This window comes from Corythoichthys intestinalis, chromosome 19 (genome assembly GCF_030265065.1).
Source record: "Corythoichthys intestinalis isolate RoL2023-P3 chromosome 19, ASM3026506v1, whole genome shotgun sequence".
NCBI classification, from domain to species: Eukaryota; Metazoa; Chordata; class Actinopteri; order Syngnathiformes; family Syngnathidae; genus Corythoichthys; species Corythoichthys intestinalis.
In genome coordinates this window covers 14,248,800-14,272,205 of record NC_080413.1, presented here as the reverse complement: position 1 = coordinate 14,272,205, position 23,406 = coordinate 14,248,800, and the positions used below count along the sequence as shown (strand labels likewise).

Below are 23,406 nucleotides of genomic sequence, written 5' to 3'. Positions count from 1 at the left end.
ACCACATTTGCAAATTGGCAGATGTTTACAATGTCAGAAGACTTTACAAAAGTAGGCTAATGGTAGAGAAGAAACTAGTTAGCCATCTTGGCATGGTAACTAGCCACGTTATCTGCCTCGTTAACAAGCTTACATTATAGTATTGTTTTACCATCGCTAGACACTAAACCAGCTTGAGTGAACTCTCGTAGCAGGTGGGAAATCTACATGACAGCGTTGACTTACCTTTAATTTTGTGTATGGTGACGGATGATGATCACGTAAATGTGAAATCATGTTGGAGGTGTTGCCTGCACGTCGGCTGTCGTTCTAAGCTGCGGCCATCTGTTTTTTTTGGTAGCCGAAGTAACCCCCATACTAGTGACTTTGTCTATTTTTGAGGGGGAAAAAGCTTAGGTGTAGTCGCAGGGGCCTCGAGGGCCGCAGTGGGTCCTGGTCTTTGTTCCAACTGACCCAGCACAGATAGTATATAACCAATGAGGTTTTAGCAGAAATGAGAAGCACCTGACTGCAATCGACTGATTGCACTTGTAAAACAGCAGATTGGTGAAAATGTGTCCTCTTAATGGGTTGCAACAAAAACCCGCACCCACTGCGGCCCTTTGTGGAATAGTTTGCCCACCCCTGAAGTGTCACAGACAGACACAGGACAGAGCAATAACTGGTTGGAAGGGGATTGGTGGGCACTGCCACTCCAAGCCACTGATTACTTACTACATTTTTGGGACCTCAAAAATAGCTAATACCGTAACTACGGTATGATGGCAAATTGTAGTCGTTTTGAAACCGTGACGTTTTCATACCACAGTAAACCTTGAAACCGGGACATGCCTACTCCTGATGCTGCATCATCAGAAGGTAAGTGAAGATAGTGTCAAAACACTTTAAGTACCGTGTGCAACTCCATTTACAATACAACATGAAATCACTTTGATTCATATTTATGAAGTAAAACCGTAAAGATTAATCATAGCTATTTTTTTAAAGCTAAAAGTCACTTGCCCTTATAAAGGGGTTAAAGGTCTTAAGTGTCAACTTTTGATTGACAGATTAGCTGTCTACTTTAGTGCTGGCTTTCCCTGAAAGGGTTAAATTTACCATGAAATTAACCAATTAAAAATTCCTGTATTGTGGTGATGTGGAATTTATCCCAAGTACCAGCGCTTCCATACGAAACAATGTAATGTATTACATTAATGAAACACTTGATGGCGCTGTTTTCCACCTTAAAGTGCAACAGATGGCAATTTTTGGACTATTTTGTACTTCCTCCAGGCTCCCTCTCTCTCGTTCCACGTTTAGTAATCTGAAACGTTTGAGGGGGAAAAAAGAAAAGGAGGAGGACTAGAGCCGGCCTAGAAGGAGAAGAAGGATGGACCCTTAAAGAGCCGCGACAAGCGAGCCGACTCTGCACACGAGTCGAGCCGAGCGAGGAGCCTCCTCGAACGGACTGGAGTCAGACGAGGAGCCGGTGACGGGTGGAGGGGATATATACTTTTTTTTTTAACTTCCAAAGTAGGACTTTCCGATGATTCTCAGATGGGTGACTTTGCACAGCGTCTCGTGAGGAGCAGATGATGAAGAATTACAGCGGTAGTCCGCCTCACAGTAACAACCAGAGCCCCCATCACGGCCACTTCAGGGACCACCGCAACCACAAGTTGAGCTCGCTCGCCTCGCTTCCTTGGCGCTTGCCGCTCCGAGCCTATGGATTCTGCATGGCGGCGCTTTTCGTCTTCTGCTTTGCCTCTCTCTTCTACCAGCTCAACGGAGGACCTCCAAGAGTCCTGCTGGACTTGCGACAGTTTCTCGGTAAGAACGCGGGTGCTTTTTGGGGGGGCTGTGCCATGCGTAAAGGCTGTGGTGAGGTCAAATGTCTGGCGTGTGCGTAAAACTCTCACTTTTACCTTGCTTTCAGCGTCACGTGTACGCCAAAAACCTTTATTTATAACTCGCATTTTTCATGTCTATATCGACAGTTACCATAGTACACGTCTACAACTTTCACTTTTACACCGTTTTGTGTGTACACGTTTCACTTGATACCGCAAAACTACTTTTACGAGTGTACTGTAGTTGCAAATGTGCACGTTTGTTTACCATTTGTTTAGAATCTTTCAGGGAAAGTGGTGACTGTAGTGGACAGCGATTCAAAAGATGACATTTAGCCCTTTATAGTGAAATTGGCTTTGGGTCATTTAAAAAAAAATAATAAATTATATATATATATATATATATATATATATATATATATATATATTTATTTATCAGCAATGATTATGTTTTTCATTATTAATCATGATTTTAAAAAAATATTATTTATAAATTTATAAATAAAGTTAATTTTAAAAAATGAAATTACAGGAAAACGGAAATGCACACTGATTACGGCCCCATATACCGCTCTAAAATATATATATATATATATATTTTCATTTTAGTGCTGCAACGATTAATTGATTAACTTGAGTATTCGGTTTGAAAAAAAGATTTGAATTAAATTTTGCTGCTTTGAATATTCGTTTAAAGTGGGGTTGTGATTGTTTATTTTGAAAGTATTTGCATTTAGTTTTATTGATTTGGGTGGATACACTGCACTCTGGTCTGCCTCATTACACCTGGCTGAATCCCTGTTAAGACCAAGATAAGCTAAAGTGTGGTTTGAGCTAGTTTTTTTTAATCCATTCATAATTTAGTTTATATTTAGCTGTTTTTTTGTAGGAATATGTGTCTGAACCATTTGTTAAGAGCACTGTTAAAAAAAAAAAAAACAGTTAGCATTTTATAGCATTTAAGCTAGTGGACTTTTGCTCTGTAAGTTAGCCAATTGTTCTTTTGTTGTACATAGATCCTCTTTTATTTTTTACACTGCTTGAGGCTCAGCTCAGATATTTTTAATTTTTCATGTTCCTTATCCGAATCCTCGATTATTCGAACTAACTAGTTCATCAAATAATCGACTACTAAAACAATAACTAATGCAGGGTTAGCCTACTCCGGTCCTCGAGGGCCCCATTCCAGCTTGTTTTCCATGTCTCCCTCCTTTAAAACACCTGAATCAAATGATCAGCACATCAGTAAGCTCTGCAGGAGCCTGATAACGATCCTGATCATTTGAATCAGGTGTGTTGGAGGAGAGAGACATGGAAAAAAAGCTGGATGGGTTCCATCGAGGACCGCAATTGGCTACCCCTGAACTAATGTATGCCATTAGTTGTGTTGAGTTCATTTTAATGTATGCCATTGACATCGATAGATGTCCAATTCATTTAAACCCGAAATACTAGCTGTGAATGTTCATGATTTTCAGTGCCAATGACGCCGCTAGATAGTGACTGCCACCCTCAGAGTTCAAATAGACTGGACGTCTAGTAGTGATAAGCTACTATAAAGCAACACTAGGTAACTTTTCAACCTTTATAAAATATTTTTATAACATTTGTGATATGTCGACTGACAACTAGTTGAATGGCACGTCTTTTTTATCTTGAGGTCTGTATCGCTTTCACCGGCATTAATTAACTTTGAGGAGAATGGCAGGAACCATGCCACACACTAAAAAAAATCATCAATAAATTCATCTAACTGGGAAGACTGGCTGGGAATGCTCATGTTTCAGTAGATTTAAAGGAGGAAAACTAACAAATCATAATTCATGCATGAAGGGGTTAACATTACATTATTGCTAGTACCATTTTATTTTTATTTTTTTTTTGTGCTTTGAAATATCTGCAAAGTTCAGTTTTACAGTTTTGTTGACATCTTTCACTTGATATGCATGATTTTACACTATGTGTACCAGTGTCACTTTTACACTTCTATGAGGGTGCATCATTTTTGCACTGTGTGACTGATAAAAGCACAACTTTAACCTTATTATGTACAGTATGTCGAACTTTAACATTTCTCCTCATATAACTGTCATTTTTCCACTTTTACCTAATATGTGTAATCTATAACTATATATACAGTATATATACAGTGCCTTGCAAAAGTATTCGGCCCTCTTGAATCTTGCAACCTTTCGCCACATTTCAGGCTTCAAACATAAGATATGAAATTTAATTTTTTTGTCAAGAATCAACAAGTGGGACACAATCGTGAAGTGGAACAACATTTATTGGATAATTTAAACTTTTTTAACAAATAAAAAACTGAAAAGTGGGGCGTGCAATATTATTCGGCCCCTTTACTTTCAGTGCAGCAAACTCACTCCAGAAGTTCAGTGAGGATCTCTGAATGATCCAGTGTTGTCCTAAATGACCGATGATGATAAATAGAATCCACCTGTGTGTAATCAAGTCTCCGTATAAATGCACCTGCTCTGTGATAGTCTCAGGGTTCTGTTTAAAGTGCAGAGAGCATTATGAAAACCAAGGAACACACCAGGCAGGTCCGAGATACTGTTGTGGAGAAGTTTAAAGCCGGATTTGGATACAAAAAGATTTCCCAAGCTTTAAACATCTCAAGGAGCACTGTGCAAGCCATCATATTGAAATGGAAGGAGCATCAGACCACTGCAAATCTACCAAGACCCGGCCGTCCTTCCAAACTTTCTTCTCAAACAAGGAGAAAACTGATCAGAGATGCAGCCAAGAGGCCCATGATCACTCTGGATGAACTGCAGAGATCTACAGCTGAGGTGGGAGAGTCTGTCCATAGGACAACAATCAGTCGTACGCTGCACAAATCTGGCCTTTATGGAAGAGTGGCAAGAAGAAAGCCATTTCTCAAAGATATCCATAAAAAGTCTCTTTTAAAGTTTGCCACAAGCCACCTGGGAGACACACCAAATATGTGGAAGAAGGTGCTCTAGTCAGATGAAACCAAAATTGAACTTTTTGGCCACAATGCAAAACGATATGTTTGGCGTAAAAGCAACACAGCTCATCACCCTGAACACACCATCGTCACTGTCAAACATGGTGGTGGCAGCATCATGGTTTGGGCCTGCTTTTCTTCAGCAGGGACAGGGAAGATGGTTAAAATTGACGGGAAGATGGATGCAGCCAAATACAGGAACATTCTGGAAGAAAACCTGTTGGTATCTGCACAAGACCTGAGACTGGGACGGAGATTTATCTTCCAACAGGACAATGATCCAAAACATAAAGCCAAATCCACAATGGAATGGTTCAAAAATAAACGTATCCAGGTGTTAGAATGGCCAAGTCAAAGTCCAGACCTGAATCCAATCGAGAATCTGTGGAAAGAGCTGAAGACTGCTGTTCACAAACACTCTCCATCCAACCTCACTGAGCTCGAGCTGTTTTGCAAGGAAGAATGGGCAAGAATGTCAGTCTCTCGATGTGCAAAACTGATAGAAACATACCCCAAGCGATTTGCAGCTGTAATTGGAGCAAAAGGTGGCGCTACAAAGTATTAATGCAAGGGGGCCGAATAATATTGCACGCCCCACTTTTCAGTTTTTTATTTGTTAAAAAAGTTTAAATTATCCAATAAATGTTGTTCCACTTCACAATTGTGTCCCACTTGTTGTTGATTCTTGACAAAAAAATTTTTTTTTATATCTTTATGTTTGAAGCCTGAAATGTGGCGAAAGGTTGCAAGGTTCAAGGGGGCCGAATACTTTTGCAAGGCACTGTATTGTATATAGACCGCATTCTAAATGCCCATATCTCGGAAACTACTTGATGGATCTTAATGAAACTAAATACACTTTATGTTGAAGGTCATAAGTTTTATTGCTTAAATTTACAAAGAAAAAGTACAAATATTTGTATGTTCTATGACAGATTTTCATAAATGTTCAATAAGAGCGCCACCTATGACTCTGCACACGTCGAGTCAGTATTCGAGCTCTTGGCAAACTCACTGAAATTTCTTGAAATTTTTCGTGCCAAGTCCTAATTTGTTTTGTAGTTGTTGCATTCTTTGCGAAATTTTTGAAGAAGGCACGCTGCACTGTCTTCGGTACTCTTAATATGCAAAATGCCTTTTCTTTTGAAGTGAATGGCATTTCTGAACCTGAAAAGATAGAAATGCCAACCGTTACACACAAAAAATTTGAAACGTTTCTACACAAGCTGTGAAAATTTGAGGTCATTCCAATGAAAATTGTCAGAATTATTGGCCTACGAAGTGGGGTCAAACATTTCGGAAGACCCTGTATATTAGTTCTGCAACGATTAATCAATTAAATCAGGGGTGCCCAATCCCGGTCCTCGAGAGCCCCTATCCAGCTTGTTATCCATGTCTCCATCCTCTAACACACCTGAATCAACTAATCAGGATCGTTATCTGGCTGCTTCAGAGCTTGCTGATGAGATGATCATTTGATTCAGGTGTGTTAAAGGAGGGAGACATGGAAAACAAGCTGGATAGGGGCTCTCGAGGACCGGGATTGGGCACCTTTGAATTAAATCGATTAATTCAATTAGGAGAAAAAAGCTTCAAGTTTACTTTTGCTGCTACGATGATTCGTTTAATTTGTGCAGTTGTAATTGATTTAGAAGGATACACTGCCCTCTTGTGACATCAGTGAATATGGCGTAACTCGTCGACCATAGACCATAGCCACATTGAGACTAGCTGTGAGCATCTTGACTTAGCATAGCAATCTTCCAGTACAAAATACAATGTAAAAATGAAATAAAATAATGATCAGAGGTGGATAGATTAGCCAAAAATTGTACTCAAGTAAGAGAAGCGTTACTTCAAAATCATATTGCTCCAGTAAAAGTAGTCATCCAAAAAAATGTACTCAAGTACAAGTAAAAAAGTATTTGGTGAAAAGAATACTCAAGTAATGAGTAACATTGTGAGTAACTGCTTACGATGTTTGATTTTTCTTTCTTTTTTAAACAATGGTATTTTTTTCTCAGCGCAAAGTTATCTATATGAACTATTGTTAGACTGTAACCTATTACATAACCACATTAAGCCAACATTTTTTTTTTTAAATCATTGAATTCCGATGATTAAAAAAAAAAAAAAATACATAAGTGAAGCATCAGTCCAGCGAGTCTGAGTGCCCTCTAAAGCAGAAAACATTTCCTATTATGATATTAAAAGGATCATAGTTCCGGTTTTCCGCGATCAATCGGTGCCAAATAAAAAACTGGCAGGGAATTTAAAATCCGAGCTTTCAAGTCATATTGTCGGAAGCAGTCCATGTCAAATACTTAATTTTTTAGTGATTTAAGGACGCCACGTGAAAGACAGGCCGGTCGGCGTGACAATAGAATAGCAAGCTTGAGTCTGATTGGTATAATGAAGTCATGTGATTATTGTTGCAAAGTCTCATTGCTGAAACTGGCAGAGCCATAAAAGTAAAATCTAATATGTAGAATAAAGAGGAAAAATGTCATGACTAGTGTAGCCCAAGGTAGTGGAGTAAAAGTAACGTTTCATCCTCACAAATGTACTCAAGTAAAAGTAAAAAGTATGGCTTAGTAAAACACCTCTTCGAAGTACATTTTTCTCAAAAAGTGACTCAAGTAAATCTAACGTAGTAAATGTAACTCATTACTACCAACCTCTGACAATTATTATATAATTTATATCGATGTCCAATACTTGTTAGGACAGAAGTGTGCACTTATGTTGATGTTAAGAGCAGTGGTCATTGTGCGAATACTCGCTGTAAGCAAGGCATGCTAAAGATTAAGCCTCAATGCTAAATTGTCCTCTAACATGTTATTTTGCGGAACTACCTCTTGTTCCAGAATTCATAAACAATTGGAATTCGAGAAGTGTTGAATATCATTGTAGGGGTTATAATATTGTTTTTGTGCTAAATTAACAATTAGCATGAGTCTAGCGCTAGTTGCGAGTGGCTCCTTGGTACGCTAGCAGAAACAGTTCATATACCGCATGCTAAATGTGTGGCTAGTTAAGGCAAGGTGCTCATTTTCGACACACTGTATAGTTCATTTTGTTTGTATAAAATGCACATTTCTGGTGAGAATAGGTTAAATGCTGTATAAAAATGTAAATATTAGACTAAATTACACTCCAGTAAATGTAAATATTATATAATGTTAGCACTAAACATACTGTAGGTGTGTGACAGACAGGCCCCAGCAGTCTTTAAAGAGCATCCAGTGATTAGATGATTTATTTACCTTCTGCCGGCTCGTGTTACTTTTGGCCACGGTGTGCCAAGATGAAGGCGAGGGTCCCTGAATGTGAATGTGGGGGTGTGTGAGCGCCAGAGAATAGTGGCTTGGTTTCGCTGGGGAGGGCGAAGAAGGCGGAACAGAGGCTTTTTTGTTCCGCCCGACTAGGGGAGGCCCGGATTTGAGGATGTCACTCAACGTGCACTAGGAGAAAGGTAGCAGACCTTTCGGGCCAAGGCGGATGGAGTGTTTGACTGTTGACCCCGGTTATTGGTGGTATTGGTGTCTGTCTTTTGTTATAAAGGAAGAGTGTTGTCAATTGGTATGGACTAAAACATATTGCAATACACCAGTTTTGGGCTCCAGTTAATCAACTCTTTTTGCCATCATTTGAGTGTTTTTTAGGGATGTCACGGTCGCATATTTTTGCACCTGAGTCCAAGTCACCTGATTTTGAGAATCTTCCTATACCGATCCGATATCGAAAAAGTTTTTTTTTTTTTTTTTCAAAATATGTTTCAGTACTGTACTTTTTACAGTAATTCCTCTTCTTCCGGGACTGTTGCGCAGTATAAAACATATATTTTTGTATCTTTTGGCAATGCCATTTTATTTCTGGATTATTTCGTCACTTTTAATCCTTTAAAAGTGAAAAAAATCTAAAAAATATTTAGGCCTGAACGTTATTGGAAAAAAATAACATTGCGATATACATTATATTGCCAGGCTCCACACTTACTGTAATTTTCGGACTATAAGGCGCACCTGACTATGAGCCGCAACCCACCAAATTTGACACAAAAATGGCATTTGTTCATAGATAAGCCACACTGGACGACAAGCCACCGCTGTCCTCACTGTATTCTGGGATATTTACACAAAAAGATACTAACCGGTTACACTTTATTTGACTGTTGCATCATAAGCCCGTCATAAGACCAAATGAACCACCATTGCTTCAAGAATGAACCACTATTGGTTCAAGAAGATTCATTGGCCATCACTGCTCCCTTGGGGGAGACAGTCAACCTCTGCTGCCACCTGCTGTCAAAACTGTCGTCCAACTTGCCTCCTAGCATGCATTGCAGCGCTGTAGATGTAAATAACAATCAAAATTCTTGTTCTGTGCTAATTATTTCTTCCGTTACTGTACCAGTTGTTTCATTAACTGCTAGTTATGATATTTGGTAACACTTAATTTGACAGTGGCGCCATTAGACTGTCATTAGACAATCATTATTATCAATATAATATAATATTGTGACAGATATCATTTTGTGTCATCTGGCAAATTGCCTCTTTTGAATGGATGTAAAAGATCCGAGCTGGACATAAATGGAGTTCGTGACATAATTTGCCGGATGAAACTTAATGACGTAAGCATTTATTAATGCCCATGGTAGTGTCATGTCATAATTGTGACGGTCTTATGGCCGCCGTCAAATAAAGTGTTTCCTATTAACTCAAATAAATCAACAAATAAGCCGCACAATAAGCCACAGGATTCAAAATGAAGGAAAAAAGTAGCGGCTTATAGTCCGAAAGTTACAGTACTTTTTGCATTGGTTGGACTGGTGCGCCTAACTTTTTTCTTAAGGTGCAGCAGCATAAAATGTAGGCGCACCCACATTTTTCATTGCATCACCTTTAACGCCATGCTTTTAATCACAATCCAACACATTCATATAATTCCTATTACTGAGTCCACTCAGATTCACTCACGCTTTGACGCTGACGCTTCCGAGAGCAGCCTCTCGTATACACAATGAGTTGCCACATACTGGCCTACCGCTTACTCCAGGGTACCCGCGGGTTATTAAAAGTATTAAAAAAGCATTAAATTTAGTTTTTCATTATTAAAGGTATTAAAAGTATTAAATTAGCTGTCGTAAGTCTGGAATTTTTTCACTGTGGTTTTGATTTTGAAGAACATCTCAGTGCGAACTAAATTATATCCGTGATGGGTTTTTTTTGTTTTTTTTAATCCATAACGAAGATGACGCGTTGAATTTTTACGATGCACTGCACTACAAATCATAATGCACCTCGTGCGTGCGCGCTGTTAGCATCATTAGCATCAACATCATAACAGCAGGCAATCGCACAGTACTGTGTGCTAACGTAAAGAACTGCTCAGATGCCTTAGTTGTTATGTTCGATGAAAGCCTCAACAAGACAACCAAGTCCAAACAGTTGGACCAGCATGTGAGGTATTGGATCGGCGACCAAGTCGCATCCAGATACTTTGGGTCGCAGTTTATGGGTCATGCGAAGGCAGTGGACCTGCTTAACATTTCAAAGTAAGTTGCCAATTTCTCCAATTATAATGTGTTAGATGCAATAATGTATTTCTGCACGGTTTGCCTTTCGAATGAATGTGAATTTCGTAGTTTTAACTCAAGAGTTAGCCATGTTCAATGGGGTATTGGCAGGTGCACTAGCCTTAGCATGGATAAACCGGAGTCGTAGATCCACCATCACGCTCAGATACACAACATGGTTGACACTATTATTGGAACGAGTGCGGGGTAACGTTGATCTGAATAACATGGCATGGTGATAGGCAAATTATAATGTAGGTGATAGTAAAACACCTCCTGTTATATTTAAATGTTTTTCTTGATTGAATAAGAGTATGGATTTTTCTATCTGATTAAAAGAAATGTCTTCAATAGCTAACAAAGGATTAACATGTTTTGTATACTTCTTGTAATGTGATTAGGAAAAAAACAATTACCAAGGGAAATGGTCATGTGTAGCTTTTTTATTTTGTGGTAATAAATGGTAAACTACTGCCATTTAGTGGCTGTTTTTTAAACTTTCACTGCCAATTGCAAGATTTACCCAAGCACTTTACAGTTAAGGTGACCAACTTGTCAATCACCAACCTACCACCTTGACTCGGTCCTCTTAAAAGGGAAACCTGTTGTATTGCAAATGTAATTTCTGAAGTTGCTTTACAAAAATAGTGTAAAATCCATCTTGTCCTGGGGAAAAAAACTGAAAGACCTTATATTTAAATGTGTTTTAATTGTATCTTCAGTAAATGTGCATTCTTTTGTCAAACACACTTAGTAATTGAGGTTAAATTTGATGTTCAGTGCTTTATTTTTTTAATATGATTCAATATTATCTAAATAATGGGTGCGAGAAAAGTATTAATTTTCAGTTGAAATGGCATTAAAAAAGGTCTTTAAAAGTCTTGAATTTAGATGTATCAATCCTGGGGGGACCCTGTACTCGTATACACAATGAGTTGCCACATACTGGGCTACCGCTTGTCTAACAAGCTAAATGATGATTAACACATTTGTGCATTTGCTCATAGAGCTACTGAGGCTTCGCTGGTGAGATCAAAGCTACAAACCTGTCAATTATTGCTGCAATGATTAATCGATTAACTTGAGTATTTTGATTAGAAGAAATCTTGGAATTAAATTTTGTTGTTTCGAGGATTTGTTTCATTAGAGTGCCGTTGTGATGGTTTGTTTTTAGAGTGTTTGCGTTTAGTTTTATTGATTTGGGTGGATGCACTACCCTCTACCTGCAACAGTAAATATGACAACTCATCTAAAATGGCTGGATCCAGCTACTTCCTGTTAAGACCAACATAGAGTTGTAAGTTTTTCATCTGAGCTATAGGATTGTTTATGCATCCTTTTTTTGTACTTCGATCCCCATTTACAGTATCATATTTTTTTCAGCTCAGGTTTTTAAATTTATTGTTAAATACATTTATTGCTCTTCTGAAATGAAAGTGCAATCATAGACTCCACCATCAGTTGGTAAGACAACTCCCACAGACTTTGCGTCATGCCTTCCCGTAGGGGGCCGTCCCATAGAGCGTTGATGTGACTTTCACCATTCACTGTGATAGACTCAAACACACGCTGCGTTCTAACACCAAATTTAGGTGGAAATAACAGGTTTACTGCATACAAGCAGGCAGGATGTTCTAAAGAGTGATTAGGTGGAGGATTCAAGATTATTATTATATTTTTCGCACCATGCATGCACTTCGAAACGTTGTGAATAGAATGAAATGAATGGAAAAAATTACCCTAACTTTAGCTTGAAATATATATGTAAAATGAATGATAACGGCATGTTTTTTAAGAAAGAATCTAGACTGTTTTACGTTCATATCTATAGAAATTCCGTGATTTAAGCATTTATTTGCAAGAATTTTCAGCTTAGAATGCTCTTCTTCCGTGACGGCTGCCATGTTGGATTAAACAATACCGTAACTTTGACTTGAAATATTTACGTAAATGAACGATAACTGCCTGTTTTTTTTTTTTTTTTTTTTTTTTTTTTTTTGCTTTTAAACTAGAATCTATACTTTTTACATCCATATCGACAGAAATTCAGCGATTTAAGCATTTATTTGCAAGAAATTTCTACTTAAAAAACTTTTTGTTTTGTGACAGCCGCCATGTTGGATTTTGTATCACTACACAATAGCAGAATTTAACCTAAATAAGTTGTGATTGTATATAGTAAAATTAAGATGATTCTGCATGCTTTCCGGCGGCACGGTGGCTTAGTGGTTAGCACATCTGCCTCACAGTTCTGGGATCAAGGGTTCAATCCCGGGCTTCGGCCTTCCTGTGTGGAGTTTGCATGTTCTCCCCGTGCCTGTGTGGGTTTCCTCCGGGAACTCCGGTTTCCTCCCACATCCCAAAAACATGCATGGTAGGCTGATTGAACACTCTAAATTGTCCGTAGGTATGAGTGTGTGCGTGAATGGTTGTATGTCTCCTTGTGCCCTGTGATTGGCTGGCAACCAGTTCAGGGTGTCCCCTGCCTACTGCCCATAGTTGGCTGGGATAGGCTCCAGCACCTCCGCGACCCTCGTGAGGAAAAGCGGCATGGAAAATGAATGAATGAATGCATGCTTTCCTCAACTATTGTTTCTTATGTGAAAATGATTGAAAGTGATTTATTAACTATTGAAAACTTGCACTAAATTAAAAAAAATAATAATAATAATTTGCAATTTTGGACAAAAACTTACAGAATATGTTAAATATTGTTATTGATCCTGAAAATATAGATGATTATCTCTGCATTTGGAGATTTTTGTGCATCTAGCGTAAAATTTGAGAATTTTATAGCCATTTTAAGTTTTGTTATACTTGTATAAAAAATAATTAATTGGGATTTTAATCTGGAACGACTTTGAATTTTTTGATGTCGCTGCGCATGGAGACTCATACAGTATATGCCTTTTGAACTTGCAATATTAGCAAGCCTTTGTTTTATATCTCCTAAAATTAATCCTGCCATGCATTAAATGTTCCTAATCCGATTACTCGAGTAATTAACTAACTAATTAATGGAGAGATTAATCGATTATTTAAATAATCGATAGCTCCAGCCCTACTGTCAATCATCGTTAACTTTAAGTACCAAACGGAAGATTCACTGCGTAGAAGGAAGGGGGGGGGGGGGGGGGGGGGGGAGCTGTACCAGAATGAAGCATAAAAATATAAACATATTTTTTAAATTAAAACCCGATCCTTTTCACCCGATTCAGATCCTCTGAAAACTGGCGCGATCGGTCCGATTTCTGATCACTTGATCGGATCGGGACATCACGAGTGTTTTAGTTTGAGTATCTGCCGATCCCGATATTTCGCGATCCGATTGCTTTTTTTGCTCCCGATTCAATTCCAATCATTCCCGATAATTTTTCCCGATCATATACATTTTGGCAATGCATTAAGAAAAAAATGAATAAAACTCGGACGAATATATACATTCAACATACAGTACATAAGTACTGTATTTGTTTATTATGACAATAAATCCTCAAGATGGCATTTATATTATTAACATTCTTTCTATGAGAGGGATCCACAGATAGAAAGACGTGTGACTTTGTATATTGTGACTAAATATTGTCATCTAGTGTATTTGCTGAGCTTTCAGTAAATGATACTGTAGCCATGCCCAAATGCATGATGGGAAGTGGAACCATGACTGTGCGTAGTGCTACCAATTGATATATCTTCTCTGCGTTGGGAAATAACATAAGGTGTTAAGAAAAAGATCAATTACTACCTTGCTTCCCCACATTGCTTCCCATGATATTTCTAATCATAGGGAGAGGGATTGTAAAGCTTTAGCCAATTAACAAAAGGCTCCAAAGGCTGCCAAAATTCACTCTACTCATTTTACGCTGCCTTTTTCTCTCTATATAGGTAAAATGGCGCCATTACAGATTGAGCGCGACAATGCGTGAGTGGGTCGTGCGGCGCATGCATTAATTGCGTTAAATACCTCGTTTCGGGATAAATTTGATAACCCTACCTTAAGCCTAAACTAAAGACTCTGGATGAGTGTAACATATTATGTCTGTAACCTTAAATACAATAAGAAAACGAGTTAATTAAAAAATATATATTATACAGTATATGTATTAAAAAAAGGCATGGCCGATATTTTTTTGCCGATTCCGATACTTTGAAAATGACGTGATCGGACCCGACCGATCGGCACATCTCTAGTTTTTAATATAATGTTTTCCTCCTTTTATGGACTACCACAAACAAAATGTTAGAAATCAAACGTTAACTTTGTAAATAAATTTGAATTTGTGCTATATAAACTTGCTCGCTGGCTCTCAGCGTTGATGAAGTGCGACAACGCTAACGCTCGGAAATGAGACCTGCGGCAGTTATTAATTCAATGAGCCACAAGATTAGAATAAATAGTGTGTGTGTCATAACAATTAGTGAGTGAGTCTGTTTGTTTTTATTGTTGTGTGTCATAGTTGCACGTAGTATGTGTAGAGGAAATAAGTCCTGCTTTGGTCTTATACTGCCATTCTTCCTTTTTCGAAGTAATATTAATTCCTGCCAGATCAGGACAGGTTGCACTTTTGAGTTTCTTAAAGCTGAAATGAACCCGAAAGCCTGATTGTTTTTGCAGATGCCAAATATAGCACCAGAGTTAGGGAAACCACTTAATCCAGACCACCGTACAAGAGAGAAACTGCTTCAAAAGCAAAAATTGGAATAATAGTAGATTATAGAATCTGCACTTTTAATCAGGACACCCCAATCCTGAGGACAAGTCACTTAAGGCTGTACAAACATGGGATTGATCTGACTACTTGCTCAAACGGTTCCTGATGAAAGCAATAAAAGAGGATCAACGCCATAATTCTGTCCTTCCAAACCATGTCAGTGAGCTGAGCCTGTCTGAACCTTCCACGTTCCAGTCGCCTTCGCAAAAGTCGTAAAAGAAGCGAAGGCGACTGTCAGTTTCGTAGCGAACACGACCATGTAGCCTTTGAAGAAGTGACCCACAGAGCTGTATCGATTAGCAGACCCAGCTGGGTATAAACAATACGCTAAAATTATGCCCACATACTCCGTGGGGTGCAATGGAATGGATGGAATTGATGCCACACAGCTCAATTTTGGTCTCATCTGACCACAAAACTTATTCCCAAGCCTTATGTGAGTCATTTAGATGTTCCCTGGCAAATTGAAGACGGGCCTGTACATCTGTCTTCCTGAGCAAGCTGGCACTGTAAGATTTCCAGTTTGTTCCTGTTGTCGCAATTGCCATCAGATTGTCAACAACTTCGTGCCGTGTACTAGAGCAGGGCGGTAAACCGAAAATTTACCGTCACCGAAATTCTTAACGATGACCGACGTAATTTTGACCATGTCGGTAAATTAATAAAACAAGAAAATAGTCTTTTCATCCCGCTTTGATTCTGTGTTGTTCGTCTATGTTCATTCCCCTTTAAGAAAGCAGTGAATGTGCTTACGTAGGGAGTCACGTGATCATCAGGAAGCCAATCAAACAAAAGCCCGGTAAGCTAACGCTAGCAGCTAACGCTACAAGCAAAACGTGATGGAGTGTGGCTTAAGGGAGGTTCACCAAACTTTCAACCGACATTTAGTAGACTCTTGGTGGCATCCAGACGGGCTTTCACCCGCTGTCCTCCTTTGTTCTCACGATTTCCGGAGATGGTGCTTTCAGTGCTTTCTTCTGGTAGCCAGGCTAACGCTAGCTAGCGGCTAACGCTACAAATGAACGTTATGGAGTCGGATAGAGGCTCTAACCTTGTCGAAACGGCTGAACTTAATGAGTGGATTGGGCACGGACTGCATCTAGCAATTACTATGTGGCGTTATTTTGTATCTGTCTGTGTGTGTGATTCCTCTGATAGCTTTTGTGATGGTAAAGAATTCTGCATAAAGTACAATCCAACGGCGAAACTTATAATGACCGAGAAATGGCCCCAGCTATTTTTATTGTGCGTGCATTTATGAAAAAATGCACTGGGGGGGGGGGGACCTTAAACCATAAAGTAAACACTTGTATTTAATAATTATATCACAGCAGCCATTAACACTAAGTTGTCTTTTTGAAGTGTACTGTTCAAGCTGCAAGTCATTTGTGTTACAGTGACATGTTTGCACAGGCATATTGATTTTGACAATGTACATTGTTCAAGTCATACACGCTGTTATAAATGTTCATACTTGAATTCTTATTGCTTACAATACATTTTTATTAGGGCTGTCAAACGATTAAAATTTTTAATCGAGTTAATTACAGCTTAAAAATTAATCGTAATTAATCGCAATTCAAACCATCTATATAATATGCCATATTTTTCTCTAAATTATTGTTGGAATGGAAAGATAAGACGCAAGATGGATATATATTTTCAACATGCGGTACATAAGGACTGTATTTGTTTATTATAACAATAAATCAGTTCTAAATCAGTTATAGAAATTTTATATTAAAACCCCTCTTAATGTTTTCGTTTTAATAAAATTTGTTAAATTTTCAATCAAAAAATAAACTAGTAGCCCGCCATTGTTGATGGCAATAATTACTTACACTATAAAATCAGTCGCACCTAAACGCCAGCAGAGGGCAGAAAAACTCCGCAAAACACAATTAACAGGTGGGCCTTTCACTCTAGTGACATTTAAATATGTCTGAGCTGGGCAAGTGCGATAATTGCGTCAAATATTTTAACGTGATTAATTAAAAAAAATAATTAACGCCAGTTAACGCGATAATTTTGACAGCCCTAATTTTTATAAATTTAATGTTTAGACTGCATGTACAATTGTTAAATACAGTATATCAAATTGAATGCTGGTAAATAAATCAACAAGAAATAGTTAATCTGTATTTCATGCATTGATTGATTTTCAAATTATATAACAGTCCGCTTGGGCGAATTTATTGTCATTTATCGTTATCGAGATAAATCTGCTCAATTTATCGTGATACATGTTTAAGGCCATATCGCCCAGCCCTACCGTGTACTACGAGGCGCTCTCTTACCTTTGCCATTAACGCCGTTTCAAACTAGCGGCAGCCTAGTGTGAAGGGCTCAGCGACAACCCATACATTGTGTATGTAGGAGGGGACTTCTCGGCGAAAGTGAGCGGTGGCCGCCGTTTTGAACAGAGCAGAAAGTCTTGAGTGAATTTTCACCGAGGGGCGGCGCCCAAAATAGAGATTCACAGCGCATCCAATAGCAGAGGGGCAGGCGTATTTATATCTGTGCTATCAAGCTGTTTTGGCGGGCAGATACACACAAATCACGGCCGACAAAACCTTGAGAAATGCGCTTTTTTAAAGTTCCACAAGCTCTGGGACACTCCAAAAATGACTCTCATACCCGTCCTTGCTAAGTTAAATGGTACCTCGATGTGCATTTGTGTGGAAATGTAGTTCACGAACAACAACAAAAACTATTTACATTATTTCCGAAACTACTAAAACTCTTTACATGGCTATTATAATGCCCCCAACTCCTTGAAATAGGAAAAGTTGCTGTTTTGTTTGACAACAATAAAAATAAACGCAATGGTGCTTGGTACTATAGTAAATATGCTTGCCGCTTTTCAATTTCTGACAGCATCTACATCAGGCTACGGGACTCCTCCCGTTTTGCGCTTGCCTTGGACCGCTCTTCACACTAGGCTGATGCTAGAGTGAAAAGGCCTTTATCTTCCTCACACTGACCTCCAGACTGAAGACAAATGGACTTTTTGCATGTTTTCTTGCTGATAATATAAAATTATATTATTTAATCATGAAATTTCATTAATGATGTCACAGTTAAAGCTTTCACTCTCAAGATTGAGATTAAACTCATATGGATATCCATCGTTGTATACATACTTAACATCAAGCGCGTAGGTTTGGTATCAACATTAGTAGGGATGATTTAATAGCATAACCTGCATGCTTAGGATGGGACAATACAAAGTTCAGGGCTACATTTCTCACGAATATGAACCTAATTATTTGATAAGCTAAATCAGGGGTCCCGAAACTACGGTCCGCCTCCACATTTGGTCCGGCCCCCTGAACAATTATTATTATTTTTTTTCCCAATAGTGTTATTTATTTCCTGGCTTTTTTCTGTGAATAACCCAGAGAGGGTTGTTTGGTTATTATCTATTTAATTAATAGTGTTATTATTCTTTATTATATTATATATTATATTATGGGCTGTCAAACGATTAAAATTTTTAATCGAGTTAATCACAGCTTAAAAATTAATCATAATTAGGGCTATCGAAATTATCGCGCTAACGGGCATTAATTAATTTTTTTAATTAATCACGTTAAAATATTTGACGCAATTAACGCAGATGGCCCGCTCAGACAGATTTAAATGACAGTGCAGTGAAACGCTCACTTGTTGTGTCTATGGAGTTTTGCCGCCCTCTGCTGGCGTGCTGGTGCGACTGATTTTATAGGCTTCAGCTCCCATCAGCATTGTGTAATTATTGACATCAATGGCGGGCTACTAGTTTATTTTTTGATTAAAAATGTTACAAATTTTATTAAAACGAAAACATTAAGAGGGGTTTTAATACAAAATTTCTATAACTTGTACTAACATTTTTTTTTTTTTTAAGAACTACGAGTCTTTCTAACCGTGGATCGCTTTAACAGAATGTTAATAATGTTAATGCCATCTTGTTGATTTATTGTTATAATAAACAAATACAGTCCTTATGTACCGTATGTTGAATGTATATATCCATCTTGTGCCTTATCTTTTCATTCCAACAATAATTTACAGAAAAATATGGCATATTTTATAGATGGTTTGAATTGCGATTAATTGCGATTAATTACAATTAATTAATTTTTAAGCTGTAATTAACTCGATTAAAAATTTTAATCGTTTGACAGCCCTAATCATAATTAATCACAATTCAATCCATCTATAAAGTTTGCCATATTTTTCTGTAAATTTTTGTTGGAATTCAACAAAATTCAACATACTGTACATAAGTACTGTATTTGTTTATTATAACAATAAATCAACAAGATAGCATTAACATTATTAACATTCTGTTAAAGCGATCCATAGATAGAAAGACTTGTAGTTCTCAAAAGATAAATGTTAGTACAAGTTATAGAGATTTTATTTTAAAACCCCTCTTAATGTTTTCGTTTTAATAAAATTTGTAAAATTTTCAAACAAAAAATAAACTAGTAGCTCGCCATTGTTGATGTCAATAGTTACACAATGCTCGTGGTGCTGAAACCCATAAAATCAGTTGCACCCAAGCGCCAGCAGAGGGTGACAAAACACCAAAAAACACAAGAACAAATGGACATGACACTGTGCTGTCTTTTTAATCTGTTTAAGCGGGGCATGTGCGTTAAATGCGTCAAATATTTTAACGTGATTAGTTTAAAAAATTAATTACCGCCCGTTAAAGCAATAATTTTGACAGCCCTATATATTAAATTCTATTATATTATATTATTATTATTTTTATTTTATTTACTTTTGTTCCGTGATGAATTCAGAAAGGGTTATTTGATTGTGCCTTTCTGAAGAATAATAAATTTTTACATTTAGGCACTCCTGCAATCGTCACACTTTTTCTGTTACAAACTGACCCGGACCCTCATCAGAGAAGGAAAAAGTTATGTGGCCCTCACAGGAAAACATTTGGGGACCCCTGGGCTGAATGATAAATGCAAAATCAGTATGGACTTACTAACTTTGATGTGTATTGGTTCAGGTGATACACCGTTCGATTCAAATGTTTCTTTTCAAAAACTACTAAAACATTTTAAAAACTTCCAGAATAAATGTGTGGATTTTATTAGCAAATTTAAATTCCAATATGTGAACATTTGAATATTTGAAAAAAATCTTAGTCATGGGACAGCAAAAATAAATAAAAATGGACCCTTCCTTCAGGTAAAACACGACTTCTTTTGTCCACGAGCACAGCCAAACTCAACAAAAATTGAAAGCTCCTTAAAGCTGCTTTAAGACCACATAAATAAAATTTTTAAAAATTAGAGAAGGGTAGAAACCTTGGTTGACTACATTTCACAGTTTAATTAATGTTAACAGTAGAAAACACATACAGGATACAGGAGGACGTTCACACAGCAAGTTCACACAGTTTAATATTAGGCTAACTCTGATGCAGTTTGGAATTTGAGGAGAAAAATTAGCGGTGTGTTCCCCATCTCCACAATATTGACGTCTTTTTACATTACTTACAGTGGCTGCTGCTGGCCAAAGATAAAATAAATTTCTAATGTCCCTCCTCATCAAAGGGGGCGTAGGAGGTGACATGTTGAAAACATGTTGTCTGTATCCGGGCTGTGTGCGTGTGTGTGTTGGTCAAGTAATCAGCCAATCAAACGAGCGCTTAAGGGGACGAAAAATGGACCGGCACATTTTGCAAGTAAAAAGAGGTAAATTTAAGTGTCAACATAATAAACAAAAATAATTCACTTAATAAAGGAAGGGTCGATTCTATCGTTACAACGTATGGGAAGACAATTTAAATTACCTATACAACTGAACTCATTATATAGTGCAAATAAGTTTGCTTAAAAAGTGGTGGGGACAATTTGAACACCCTGAACAGTTCCTAATGTTATGTCCCTACCGTCCCTATGCAAACCTACGCCTTTGCTTAACTTCCATAGTGATGACATTTAATAACACATGTAAAGGAGCTTTGTTAACCTTACTCAATATGTTCACCCACGTGTGAATTTTGCAGCAAAACTCGCCTGAACCCCCCCAACCCACACCGCTTACCCCCCTTCCCTGCTGAAAGGTATTAAAAAAAAAAAAAACAAGTGGTCGAATTGAGTTACTCCAAGTGACACTTTTATTTAAGCAGACTAGCCCAAGTGTCACACAGGATGGAAGTCAGCCATTCCGCAGTCAGACTTTGGACTCGACGTTAAGCGACAGGTTCCTAATTGGCGTCACGTCCGGTATGAATGCCAAAACAATCAGACGGCTCGTGAAAATCCCTCGGTTGGCGGAGGGGAATAAAACAAGAGGCCCCCTCCCTTATGCTGTGTTCTACTTACCTCACTTTTGTTTGTTTACCTGCTTTCTCCAATGGCTGCCATCGACATGGATAGATGTCCATTCAATTGCTGCCTGACCCACCCAGTTCAAATTGAGTTCAATTGAAGCGCCATTATGTTTGTTTTCTCTAACAGGAGGAAAAACAATAGGGAGTGTGAACACATATTAATGGTCATAATTAATGACAAATCTGAGATGCATTAGTGCTCAATGGACTGTGACTGGACATTGTGCGCTAAATGAAAATAGAAAAGCTTGATGAAGAATGATGAAAATGTTTTTCATAATTATTTGATTGATTAAATGCTCATTAAGTGGCAATCCAACACCAAGGACAATTAGATGAAGTTCACTTTTGGCCCTCCACCCCGATGCTGTAATGGTGGACCCAATTTTCACACAATAACTCTAAGGACTTGCTGGAAATTTGGAGGTTAGATATTGACATTTACTTGTATACTGAGTGGCTGCCATTGGAACTGGATCGCTACTGTTACGGCAGGGGTCGGGAACCTTTTTGGCTGAGAGAGCCATGAACAGCACATATTTTTTAAATGTAATTCCGTAAGAGCCATACAATCTGTTTAAAAAAAAAAATACAAGTAATGTGTGCATTTTATCTAATTTCAACACTTTTAAAGTACAAAAAGTCTCTGAATTCTTTTTAATAACATTGTTATGCTGTTGCTAATTAATGATGAGTATTTCTTACCATTAATGCGACTTCTGGTGCTGCATGGTTTGGCTGATGGCTTTGAAGTCTGGTTGATACTTAGTGTGGGGTTAAGCTTCATGCAGGCATTAAGATACTTTGGATTCATCACTTTTCATATTGACGAAACAAGTTTATCCATCGGTAGATTTTTTTTCTTTAGCGAACTCAGTGAAGGACTTGAATAAATCCTCCCCTCTCGTTGTCCCTTTCAGTCAAAACCTGGCATTCACGCTGAACCGGGAGAAGTTGCTTACGCCTGTTTACTCATCCAAAGCAAGAGAAAGAAACGGTGCCGCATTTACAGTGGGGAGGACAAGTATTTGATACACTGCCGATTTTGCTGGTTTTCCCACTTGCAAAGCATGTAGAGGTCTGTAATTTGTATCATAAATTCTCTTCAACTGTGAGGGACGGAATCTAATACAAAAAAACAGAAAATCACGGTGTATGATTTTTTTTAATAATAAATTTGCATTTAATTGCATGAAATAAGTATCTGATACATCACAAAAATCGAACTTAATATTTGGTACCGAAACCTTTGTTTGCTATTACAGATACCAAACGTTTTCTGTAGTCCTTGACAAGGTTTGCACACACTGCAGCAGGGATTTTGGCCCACTCCTCCATGCAGATCTTCTCCAGAGCCTTCAGGTTTCGTGGCTGCTGCCGGGCAACACGGACTTTCAGCTCCCTCCATAGATTTTCTATCGGGTTCAGATCTGGTGACTGGCTAGGCCACTCCAGGACCTTAAAATGCTTCTTACGGAGCCACTCTTTAGTTGCCTTGACTGTGTGCTTTGGGTCGTTGTCATGCTGGAAGACCCAGCCACGACCCATCTTCAGGGCTCTCACTGAAGGAAGGAGGTTGTCAGCCAAGATCTGGCGATACATAGCCCAATCCATCCTCCCCTCAACACGGTGCAGTCGTCCTGTACCCTTGGCAGAGAAGCAGCCCCAAAAAATGGTGTTTCCTCCTCCATGTTTCACAGTTGGGATGGTGTTCTTGGGGTTGTACTCATCCTTCTTTTTCCTTCAAACACGACGAGCCGAGTTTAGACCAAAAAGTTCAATTTTGGTCTCATCCGACCACATGACCTTCTCCCATTGCTCCTCGGGATCATCCAGATGGTCAGTGGCAAACTTCAGACGTGTCTGGACATGCACTGGCTTCAGCAGCGGGACCTTGCGTGCACTGTAGGATTTTAATTCATGACGGCTTAATGTGTTTCCGATGG

General features: G+C 38.3%; 1 protein-coding gene across 1 annotated transcript in view; it reads left to right on the top strand.

The window, feature by feature from the left end:
* Positions 1 to 777: 777 nt before the first annotated feature.
* Positions 778 to 23,406, top strand: part of usta (uronyl 2-sulfotransferase a) — a 107,802-nt gene continuing 85,173 nt past the window's right edge. Inside the window, exons 1-2 of the mRNA XM_057822275.1 lie at positions 778 to 858; positions 1,276 to 1,812. Of these exons, the coding sequence (XP_057678258.1) occupies positions 1,575 to 1,812 (238 nt within the window). The 5' untranslated portion in view covers positions 778 to 858; positions 1,276 to 1,574. The remainder of the gene's footprint in view (positions 859 to 1,275; positions 1,813 to 23,406) is intronic.